This window comes from Nansenia antarctica (assembly GCF_963989245.1).
Source record: "Nansenia antarctica genome assembly, chromosome: 5".
In the NCBI taxonomy this organism is placed as follows: Eukaryota; Metazoa; Chordata; class Actinopteri; order Argentiniformes; family Microstomatidae; genus Nansenia; species Nansenia antarctica.
The window spans coordinates 2,314,893-2,326,969 of NC_137690.1; the positions used below are offsets into that span (position 1 = coordinate 2,314,893).

The 12,077-nt window shown below is 49.8% G+C and overlaps 1 protein-coding gene across 1 annotated transcript in view; it reads right to left on the reverse strand.

Moving 5' to 3' along the window:
• Positions 1-1,459: 1,459 nt before the first annotated feature.
• mfsd14bb (major facilitator superfamily domain containing 14Bb) overlaps positions 1,460-12,077 on the reverse strand; it is a gene marked incomplete at its 3' end in the record, with an annotated part of 26,068 nt that continues 15,450 nt past the window's right edge. The window contains exons 3-12 of the mRNA XM_080532906.1: positions 11,126-11,188; positions 8,868-8,995; positions 7,391-7,505; positions 6,927-7,142; positions 6,385-6,498; positions 5,052-5,123; positions 4,776-4,888; positions 4,006-4,103; positions 3,384-3,535; positions 1,460-1,690 (exon numbers count right to left, since the gene is read on the reverse strand). Of these exons, the coding sequence (XP_080389032.1) occupies positions 1,460-1,690; positions 3,384-3,535; positions 4,006-4,103; positions 4,776-4,888; positions 5,052-5,123; positions 6,385-6,498; positions 6,927-7,142; positions 7,391-7,505; positions 8,868-8,995; positions 11,126-11,188 (1,302 nt within the window). The remainder of the gene's footprint in view (positions 1,691-3,383; positions 3,536-4,005; positions 4,104-4,775; positions 4,889-5,051; positions 5,124-6,384; positions 6,499-6,926; positions 7,143-7,390; positions 7,506-8,867; positions 8,996-11,125; positions 11,189-12,077) is intronic.

Here is a 12,077-nt window from a genome sequence, read left to right on the forward strand (position 1 = left end):
GTGGTGAGGAGGGGGAGGGGCCAGTGATGTGATGGGCAGGTATGTTTGGAATGTCATGGTTCCTCAGTTCAATATTCGGTTAAGAGTCCACCTCCATAGTTTAACTGAGCTTTCTTTTCTCTCCTAACCTCCTCTCCTCTCCTTGTCTCCTAGTCTCGTCTCCTAGTCTCCTCTCCTTGTCTCCTAATCTCCTCTACTAGTCTCGTCTCCTCGTCTCCTCTCCTTGTCTCCTAGTCTCCTCTCCTAGTCTCCACTCCTTGTCTCCTAGTCTCCTCGTCTCCTCTACTAGTCTCCTCTCCTCGTCTCCTAGTCTCCTCGTCTCCTCTCCTAGTCTCCTCGTCTCCTCTACTCGTCTCCTAGTCTCCTCTACTAGTCTCCTAGTCTCCTCTACTAGTCTCCTAGTCTCCTCGTCTCCTCTCCTTGTCTCCTAGTCTCCTCTACTAGTCTCCTAGTCTCCTCGTCTCCTCTCCTTGTCTCCTCGTCTCCTCTCCTTGTCTCCTCGTCTCCTCTCCTAGTCTCCTCGTCTCCTCTCCTAGTCTCCTAGTCTCCTCTCCTCGTCTCCTCGTCTCCTCTCCTAGTCTCCTAGTCTCCTCTCCTCGTCTCCTCTCCTAGTGCTGACAGGTGAGAGCAGAGGAGGGTTTGATTTCACCTCTCCAGGTCAGTCAGATCCTTACTAACCAAGGAAAGGAAACAAGGACTCAAGGAGAGGAACCGAGTGAAGATGATTGAGACGCACCCCAACATTCAGGTCCTGACCAGGTGACCAGTTGATCAGGTGACCAGGTGACCAGTTGATCAGGTGACCAGGTGTCGTAAAGCTGATTAAAACAAAACAATGACGACAAAGCAAAAAAATAAAAAATTATCTGAACAGAAAACCAAAAAAGTAAAAAACATGGCACAGCGATTTCCTAACAATCAATCACCTCGCAGGTTCAACTCTTCTAGAATCATCTCATATATCCGTCTAACTCTGAGCTAGCCACACACCTGGCCTAGCGGTCTACTAGATTGCACAGTAACGTTGAAGAGAGACAGGGTGTGGTCCAACGTGGCGAAGCTGAGATGAAGAGGATCATGGGTCGGTCTTCAGACTCAGTAACGGGAAGGACAGTTTGTCTCTCAGTGAGACGTCAGTAACCAGCGGACTAGTTACTAGTTAACTAGTTATCAGTACCCTCTTCATCAGTAGCCTCCTCATCCTCACTAACATTGTCTTGTCAACAAAACACTCGCAGTCGCTGTGTGTGTGTACTATGTGTGTGTACTATGTGAACTATGTGTGTGTGTGTGTGTGTGTACTATGTGTACTATGTGTGTGTGTACTATGTGTGTGTGTGTGTGTGTGTGTGTACTATGTGTGTGTGTGTGTGTGTGTGTGTGTGTACTATGTGTGTGTGTGTGTGTGTGTGTGTGTACTATGTGTGTGTGTGTGTGTGTGTGTGTGTGGTGCAGCAGGCTACATGCTGCTGTCCTGCAGCAGGGGCTGGATGTCCTCGTCACTGGCGGGGTGGGGGTGGGCGGCGAGGGCGTGCGCCCCCTGGGGGCGGGGGCTGGCCTTGCGGGCGGAGGAGCAGGTCTGCAGGGGGAGGGGCCCGCGGTGCTCGTCAGGGATGAACAGCGCCACCAGCAGGGCCAGGACCACGGCACACGCCCCGAACAGGAAGGGGGGGCCGGGGATGGCCGGCTTCTACAGGGGGGGGGGGGAGACAGGAGACAAGGGAGGAGTTAGGCTTCTATGAGGCGTGTGTGTGTGTGTGTGTGTGTGTGTGTGAGTAAGTAAGTAAAGCTTTATTTATATAGCACCTTTCATACAATAAATATAAGATAAAATACAATAAAAAGAAGATAAACAAATGTAAGAAGTAAACAGATAAAACCTGTAATAACACGGTCCTAACCCCCCCCACACCAGTGAGGCTCTATCCCCTAAACCCACGTGCAGGTTCCTCTGCCTTAATAACACGCTGGAGGACTTTGTACCCATGAGTCCCTTGCCTTGAAGATATTTAAGACTTGACTTTATGGAAATATTTAAGACTTGACTTTATGTAGATATTTAAGACTTGACTTTATGTAGATATTTAAGACTTGACTTTATGTAGATATTTAAGACTTGACTTTATGGAAATATTTAAGACTTGACTTTATGGAAATATTTAAGACTTGACAGAAATATTTAAGACGTCCCTTGCCTTGAAAATATTTACGACTTCTTGCATTGAAAATATTTAAGACTTGGCTTGCCTTGAAGATATTTAAGAGTCCCTTGCCTTGAAGATATTTAAGACTTGACATTAAGAAAATATTTAAGACTTGACTTGCCTTAACCCTATAACGCCTGAACCATGAAATACTTGGAGGAAATGTTTCATTTGTAAAATTCTGTCAATTTGGACGATATTGAACATTTATAAACATTTTATTTAATTTTTCCAGAATTTTCATGCATGGGATTAGATAGGGCCTGAGACCTTCATACCTGCAGCACCACTGTTTCATACACATTTTCTGACGCGATTCTTACTATAAAATACATCATGAAATATAATGTCATTATGATCTTTGCTTCAAACAACTAGTTACTCATGTAGTGGGGGGCAATCTAAGGGTAAATTGTTGTTTTCATTTAAAATTTGTGCTAAAGTTTGTTTTTCACTTCTAAGTTGAAGATAAGGGTCTATAGAATTAATTACAACAATGTGGGTTCGAGTGGCCCACCCACAGTTACGAAATAAGGCCTCTAGGGGGCGCCGTTTTTAGAAAAATTGCTATAACTTTTGATCGGATTGTCTGATCTGAACCAGTGAGATATGTATGGATTCAGGATCAAGAGTACTATCTGATAATACAAGCACATAGCTTATTGACACATTATTTTGTCTTGACCTGAACCCCACTAATGTTGATATCAGTAAGAGATGTGATACTCTGACCTGAACCGCTACAACAGCAAAGACTGGGGACAGACAACGTTCTGGGCTTGTATGAAGCATTTAACAAAAACATGTAATGTTTCCTCATCAGCACGTTGTTGTATTAGACAGCAGAATGGATCTGGTCTGGTCTGGTCTTATCTGCCATCCGGTGGATTTCCGCGGTACTGCATTCGACTTTTCACACATTTTGAGGTCCGACAAAAAAGCCCCGAAAACGTATCATATATAATATAGCAGGGTTAAAGATATTTATGTTTATTTAAGTGTGTGTGTACCTCAGTGACTGGGTGTTGGGGTGTGTGTGTGTGTGTGTGTGTGTGTGTGTGTGTACCTCAGTGACTGGGTGTTGGGGTGTGTGTGTGTGTGTGTGTGTGTGCGTGTGTGTGTGTGTGTGTGTGTGTGTGTGTGTACCTCAGCAGCAGGCTGTAGGGGGGTGGGGGTTACCTCAGCAGCAGGCTGTAGGGGGGTGGGGGTGTCTCCAGAGGGGTCCAGCTCTCTCAGCTCCACGTTGAACAGGAAGAAGATGAACCCATACAGCGCCGGGCCCAGCCCGTTACACAGGCCCCGGATACCTGTCACCATGCCCTGCACCACGCCTACACACACACACACACACACACACACACACACACACACACACACACAGGTTGAAGAGGAGAGCAGAGGAGAGGACAGGAGAGGAGGAGGAGAGGAGGAGGAGGAGAGGAGGAGGAGGAGGAGAGGAGAGGAGGAGGAGGAGGAGAGGAGGAGGAGAGGAGAAGAGGAGGAGGAGAGGAGAAGAGGAGAGGAGGAGAAGGAGAGGAGAGGAGGAGAAGGAGAGGAGGAGAGGAGGAGAGGAGGAGAAGGAGAGGAGGAGGAGAGGAGAAGAGGAGAAGAGGAGAGGAGGAGAAGGAGAGGAGGAGGAGGAGAAGGAGAGGAGGAGGAGGAGAAGAGGAGAGGAGGAGAAGGAGAGGAGGAGGAGAGGAGAAGAGGAGGAGGAGAGGAGAAGACAAGAGGAGGAGGAGGAGGGGAGGAGGAGAGGAGGAGAGGAGGAGGAGAGGAGGAGAGGAGGAGAGGGGAGTCTCACCCTGCTGGTCCGGGGCGGTGCAGCGTGACACCAGGGCGCTAACAGCAGGGAAGGTGATGCTGGACATGGCTGCTACCGTGCCTGCTGCCCACATCATCCTGAACACAGCACAACACGCTTAGAACACAGCACAACACGCTTAGAACACAGCACAACACGCTTAGAACACAGCACAACACGCTTAGAACACGGTCACAACACGGTCAGAACACTCTTAGAACACTGTTAGAACACTATTAAAACACGGTTAGAACATGGTCAGAACATGGTTAGAACACAGTCAGAACACTGTTAGAACATGCTTAGAACACGGTCAGAATATGGTTAGAACACGGTCAGAACACAGTTACAACACGGTCAGAACACCCTTAGAACACCCTTAGAACACGCTTAGAACACCCTTAGAACACACTTAGAACACACTTAGAACACACTTAGAACACACTTAGAACACGCTTAGAACACGCTTAGAACACGCTTTGGAAGCGGTCAGAACACAGCAGAACACAGCATGTGGGAGCCATGAACATGATTTAAGGAGTATTTAGGCAAATATGGGTTTTGTATTGTGAGTTTATTTTGATTGATTGTTTTTGCGTACCAGGCCAGCTGTGTGTGTGTGTGTGTGTGTGTGTGTGTGTGTGTGTGTGTCTCACCATGGTTCTGATCCAAACCCGTCCGTACCAGGCCAGCTGTGTGTGTGTGTGTGTGTGTGTGTGTGTGTGTGTGTGTGTGGTGTGGTGTGTGGTGTGTGTGTGTGTGTGTCTCACCATGGTTCTGATCCAAACCCGTACCAGGCCAGCTGGAGCAGCTGGAAGCACAGACCCAGCAGCACCGTCTTCTTGTTCCCGATGGTCCTCATCAACACACCCAGGAACACCGTCTACACACACACACACAGACACACACACACACACACACACACACACACACACACACAGAACACACACGTGTGATGAGGGACAGTGTGTGTGTTCTGTGTGTGTGTGTGTGTGGTGTGTGGTGTGTGTGTGTGTGTGTGTGTGTGTGTGTGTGTGTGTGTGTACCTGAGCGATGATGGACAGGATCCCCACCATGGCGATGAACGCAGCGATGTCCGCCGGGGAGAAGTCTATGACCTGGACCACAACGCAACCACAAGGTTAACCACAACACAACCACAACACAACCACAAGGTTAACCACAACACAACCACAACCACGTAGGTGAGGATTGTTCCAGGAGGGACACCGTATTAAGCCATTTACACACACAGACTAACATCCTGGGTAGGAGTTTCGGGCACTGTCCTAAACTGGTTCAGATCCTAGCTACAGGACAGAAGCTACTATGTCTTCATTGGCAACTTTGTGTCCGACCACATTAAAATGACATGTGGGGTTCCCCAAGGGTCAATCCTTGGCCCCCTTCTATTCAATCTCTACCTGCTTCCAATGGGACACATCAGAAAAAAAGAACAAAATTGCCTCCCACAACTATGGATGACACGCAAATCTACATAGCCCTCTCCTCTCACCAAACAACTATTATAGTAAAGGAGCTGTTCGTAAATTGCAGCTCATTCAAAACGCTGCTGCTAGGGTCCTAACAAAAACAAAGAAGTTTGTACACATTACACCAATTCTGAGATCTCTGCACTGGCTACCGGTCTCCTAATTACATACAAATCACAAAATGGTCTTGGCCCAAAATACATATCAGATCTCCTCCCACCCTGTATCCCAGCAAGGCCCCTAAGGTCAGCTGAGACTAATCAGCTGATCATTCCACGAGTGAAAACAAAACACGGTGCAGCAGCTTTCAGTCACTCTGCCACATGCTCCTGGAACAAACTCCCTGAATCTATCTATGCCTTCTATCCATTATCTATTTATTTATCCATTTATATTCTATCTCTATATTTTTTTTTTTTACCTTTTTCTGCATTTTTTAATGCTATAAAGCACTTTGAATTTGCCCCTGTTGTATGAAATGTGCTATACAAATAACAAATAAACTTACCTACCTGTCTGTCCATAGGACTGTATAGAGGAGGATGCTAGCTGTCTGTCCCATAGGAATGTATAGAGAATTTAATTTAATTTAATTTAATTTAGCCATTTAGCAGACGCTTTTAATCCAAAGCGACTTACAATTACGAATTACAGGGACATTCCCCCTGGAGTAACCACATGCTCCCGGAACAAACTCCCTGAAGAAATCAAACCCTAAAAACATTTAAATCTAAGCTGAAAAACCTTCATGTTTTGCAGCAGTTATGATTAAACACAAACACTTCTATCAACGTCTTTCATCCATTAACTAGTGTCTCATTGAATGTTTTATCTATTTACTTGTATTCTTTATTTTTTTATTGACATTATATTTCATTTGACTCACCTGTCTCAGGTAGAGGAAGAAGCTGGAGTACTGGCCCGCCTCGGGCAGGTAGGACAGGAACACCGTCACACAGATGATCAGCACCGTGGGGTCCTTACCCACCCTCCTCAGAGACTACACACACACACACACACACACACACACACACACACACACACACACACACACACACACACACACACACACACACACAGAACATGGTTCAACATGGTTCTTCTTATTGAGTCTCAGAGAGTAGCAGAAACCATGACCCTAACCCTGACCCCTGACCCCTGACCTTAACCCTGACACTAACCCCTGACCCTGACCCTGACTCACAGAGAAGGGGTCGGCCTGCTCCCAGGAGATGGAGCCCCCGGAGGTGAGCCTAACCCTAACCCTGACCCCTGACCCTGACCCTAACCCTGACCCCTGACCCCTGACCCTGACCCCTGACCCTAACCCCTGATCCTAACCCTAACCCCTGACCCCTGACCCCTAACCCTAACCCCTGACCCTGACCCTAACCTTGACCCTAACCCTAACCCCTGACCCTGACTCACAGAGAAGGGGTCGGCCTGCTCCCAGGAGATGGAGCCCCCGGAGGTGAGCCTCATCTTGTCGGGGAGGGACTCCGGCACCACCAGCAGGACGAACGCCATGTCCGCCACCGCGATCACCGTGGCAACCAGCACCACCACACTGTCGCCGTAGCGACCAGACAGGTAGGCCCCGATGGCCGGGCTGGTCACCAGGCTGGCGGCGAAGGTGGCCGACACCTGGGGGGGGGGGGGGGGGGGGGGGAGGAGAGAGGGAGAATTCCATGTATGGATTGTCTTGAAGGTTTGTGTGTAATGGGAAACCCATTTGTAGAAACAGCTGAGAGGTCAGGTGGAGGTCAGGGGGAGGTCAGGGGTCAGGGGTCAGATGGAGGTCAGGGGTCAGGTGGAGGTCAGGGGTTAGGTGGAGGTCAGGGGTCAGGGGGAGGTCAGGGAGAGGTGAGGGGTCAGAGGTCAGAGGTGGTTACCAGGCCGTAGGCGGTGCTGCGTTCGTGCTCCTCGGTGATGTCGGCCACGTAGGCGAAGATGACGGAGAAGGTGACGGCGAAAACCCCCGACACCGAGATCATGGCGAAGTACCACCTTAGACACACACACACACACACACACACACACACAGGACTCTTATTATGAAGGACCACCTTAGACAGACACACACACACACACACACACACACACACACACACACACACACACACACCTCTTATTATGAAGGACCACCTTATTGACATGACCATGTCTCATGGCTGGTCCCAGCATGCAGCAGCAGAGAGGCCGCTGGCTGGGCTGTGGAGGAGCTCACATGAGAGGCATGTGATCAGCTCAACACACAAAGACCACTGTGACCACTGGACTATGTCTGTCTGTCTGCCTGCCTGCCTGTCTGTCTGTCTGCCTGTCTGTCTGCCTGTCTGCCTGTCTGCCTGTCTGTCTGTCTGTCTGTCTGTCTGTCTGTCTCTCTGTCTCTCTGCCTGTCTGTCTGTCTGCCTGCCTGCCTGTCTGTCTGTCTGTCTGTCTGTCTGTCTGCCTGTCTGCCTGTCTGTCTGTCTGCCTGTCTGTCTGCCTGTCTGTCTGTCTGTCTGTCTGTCTGCCTGCCTGTCCGTCCGCCCGCCCGCCCGTCTGCCTGTCTGTCTGCCTGTCTGCCTGTCTGCCTGTCCGTCCATCCACCCGTCCGCCCGTCCGTCTGTCTGCCTGTCTGTATGTCTGTCTGTCTGTCTGCCTGCCTGCCTGTCTGCCTGTCCGTCGGCCCGCCCGTCTGCCTGTCTGCCTGTCTGTCTGTCTGCCTGTCTGTCTGCCTGTCTGTCTGTCTGTCTGTCTGTCTGCCTGTCTGCCTGTCTGTCTGCCTGTCTGTCCGCCCGTCTGCCTGTCTGCCTGTTTGCCTGCCTGTCTGTCTGCCTGCCTGCCTGTCTGTCTGCCTGCCTGCCTGCCTGTCTGCCTGCCTGTCTGTCTGCCTGTCCGTCCATCCGCCCGCCCGCCCGTCCGTCTGTCTGCCTGCCTGTCTGCCTGTCTGTCTGCCTGTCTGCCTGCCTGCCTGCCTGCCTGTCTGCCTGTCTGTCTGTCTGCCTGCCTGTCTGCCTGCCTGCCTACCTGCCTGTCTGCCTTTCTGTCTGTCTGTCTGCCTGTCTGTCTGCCTGCCTGTCTGTCTGTCTGTCTGTCTGTCTGCCTGTCTGCCTGTCTGCCTGTCCGTCCGTCCGCCCGTTTGTCTGCCTGCCTGTCTGTCTGTCTGCCTGCCTGTTTGTTTGCCTCCCTCCCCCCCAGTCTTACCAGGGGCTGATCCTCATCAGGGGGATGCCTCCCCCCCCCCATCCCCTCCCCTCCCTCCCTCCCTTCCCCCCTCCCTCCCCCACCCCCTCCCCTCCCTCTCTCCCCCCCCCCCTCCCTCCCCCCCTCCCTCCCTCCCTCCCTCCCTCCCTCCCCCCCTCCCCCCCTCCCCCCCAGTCTTACCAGGGGCTGATCCTCATCAGGGGGATGGGGGCGCAGGTGAAGAACACAGTGATGAGGAGGAAGGACTTCCTGCCCCACACGTCTGACAACGCACCAATCAGAGGAGCCGACAGGAACGACAACAGCCCCTAGGACACACACACACACACACACACAGTCAACAGTGTGATACTTAAACATCAGTGGACATGTTGTTGTTGTTGTTGTTGTATGACCAGATGGACTCATGACCTCATGTAGTTTATCTGCAACTAGAAACACCCAGCACAGACAATACACATGTGATAAGAGAGGGAGGGGGGAGGGGGGGAGGAGAGCACTTGGAGAAGGAGGGAAAAATATGGAGCCTCCACACCTCCTCCACCCTCCACCTCCTCCACCTCCTCCACTGACAACATCAGGAGACGGTCCAGGACAAAGACAACAAAGTAACAGAGGCCTGGGGGGTATTCCATTAACCTCACTAAAGGAAAACCCAGTCTAATGGTCTGGTCAGTTTCTTCCAGTCGTCTTCCATGTGTATTGCAGACGACACCACCGTGGTGGGATGTATCTCGGGGGGGGACGAGGCGGCGTACAGGGATGAGGTAGAGCAACTGAGCAAGCTGTGCAAGGTTAACAACCTGCTGCTAAACAAGTCAAAGACCCAGGAATTCATCGTAGACTTCAGGAGGAAAAAGTCCGAGATCCATCCCCTGCTCATCGACGGAGAGAGCGTGGAGAGAGTCTCAACCCTCCGATTCCTGGGACATCACATGCGGGATGACCTGGCCTGGAAGGACAACACAAAAGGCACCATCAAGAGGGCACAACAGCGGCTATACACCCTGAGATGCCTCAGGAAAGAACACAACAAGCAGGAGATACTGGTGGCCTTCTACCACGGCGCAGTGGAGAGCATCCTCACCTACGGCATCTGCAACTGGTTCCACAGCTGCACAACAGCGGAGAGAAACGCGCTACAGAGAGTCGTGAGAACAGCACAGAAGATCACCGGCGCCCCCCTCCCCTCTCTGGAAGAGCTGTACAACACACGCTGTCTCAGGAAGGCCTCCAAGATCTCCAGGGACCCGACCCACCCTGGGCACGTACACTTTATCAGGCTGCCCTCGAATAGGAGGTACAGGACCCCGGCCGCTAAGACAAACAGACTGAAGAACTGCTTCTACCACAGGGCCGTCAAGGCCCTGAACACAGCAAAGGCCTAAGTTCTGGGCCCAGGACAGTCCGGACGGATTGTATGGCAGCTAGTGCTGAGGCACAAACATGTACATTTCAAGCCTGCAAACTGTGACACTTTAAAATAACGTGAAAAAATACTTTTGTGCAATATGACAACCCTAGTTGACTATCTGTGCAGTATAGTACAGTGGATTGTGTACATAGCCTTTATTTATGTAAACCAGCTCCTTACCTTCTTGTGATTTTATGCTTTTTCTAAAATGTGTTTTTTTTTTTCCTTTCCTAACACCAGGGGAGCCACCCCTCCTAAATTTCGTTGTTTGGTACCTGTACTGTAGCAATGACAAATAAAGTCCATTCCATTCCATTCCATTCCATTCCATTCCAGATTATGAGTGTAGATTGTAAACTCTCAGCTGATGTGTCAAACACTGAAAGCTGAACACAGCCGAGGAGGATGTGCTTATGTGAATGTTGGTCCACCTCCAATCAAAACACACGCAAAACATCGCTACGAACATCTAACTGCATGTTTAACACGTCACAACACGCTGGTAGAACATCTAACTGCATGTTTAACACGTCACAACACGCTGATAGAACATCAACATGCTACAAACACATAACTACACATAACTACACATAACTACACATAACTACACATAACTACACATAACTAGATGATCACACAGTCATTGCTTTTGAACACGTCCTAGGCTAAAACTTATGTTTGTTTACAAGCCGTGTGTCCCTAACCCAGTAGCCTACGGCAGAGGAGACAGTGAATCACATTCACTAATTACATCAATAAAGTCATAATAAAGTATTTATTGACCCTAAAATTGTTGTTTGTTATATCAAGTGGGCTCAACTTTCGTAATACGAAAAATAAATATATATACATTTTTTTTAAATTCAGTTTTAAAGAAACGTTCTGGTCATTTGCGTGACTACGTGTCTTGAGTGTGTTCTACCCTACCAGGTGTGTTCTACCAGGTGTGTCCTACCCTACCAGGTGTGTCCTACCAGGTGTGTCCTACCCTACCAGGTGTGTCCTACCAGGTGTGTCTACCTACCTTAACACCTTGGACCAGCCCGTTCATCAGGAAGGTGTGCTGAGGGAAGGTCTCGTGGAGAACCTGCAGACAAACAAGATGGCCGACTCATTATCTCTTTTTGTTCCACAATGTGTGTGTGTGTGTGTGTGTGTGTGTGTGTTTGTGTGTGTGTGTGTGTGTGTGTGTGTCTCCACCAGTTAGGTAGACATTGGAGGACAGACTCATTGTAATGTATGGAAGTCCTGTCCTCCAATTTGATTATTGTTGATTGATTGATAATTCATTGATAATTCTCAGACACCAGCTTAAAGGTCAGTGTGTGTGTGTGTGTGTGTGTGTGTGTGTGTGTGTGTGTGTGTGTGTGTGTGTGATTGTTTGTCTGGGTGTGTTGACTGTTCAGGCCTAGTGTTTACTAAGGGTCAGAATTGGGGGTTCAGAAACAATTGACTTTCTGTGTTTATTTACTCTTTTTTTGTTGTTGTTGCATTTAGCAGACTTACAAATAGAGATTACAGGGACAGTCTCCCTGGAGTAACTGAGGGTTAGACAGTCTCCCTGGAGGAACTGAGGGTTAGACAGTCTCCCTGGAGTAACTGAGGGTTAGACAGTCTCCCTGGAGTAACTGAGGGTTAGACAGTCTCCCTGGAGTAACTGAGGGTTAGACAGTCTCCCTGGAGTAACTGAGGGTTAGACAGTCTCCCTGGAGTAACTGAGGGTTAGACAGTCTCCCTGGAGGAACTGAGGGTTAGACAGTCTCCCTGGAGTAACTGAGGGTTAGTCAGTCTCCCTGGAGGAACTGAGGGTTAGACAGTCTCCCTGGAGGAACTGAGGGTTAGACAGTCTCCCTGGAGGAACTGAGGGTTAGACAGTCTCCCTGGAGGAACTGAGGGTTAGACAGTCTCCCTGGAGTAACTGAGGGTTAGTCAGTCTCCCTGGAGTAACTGAGGGTTAGACAGTCTCCCTGGAGTAA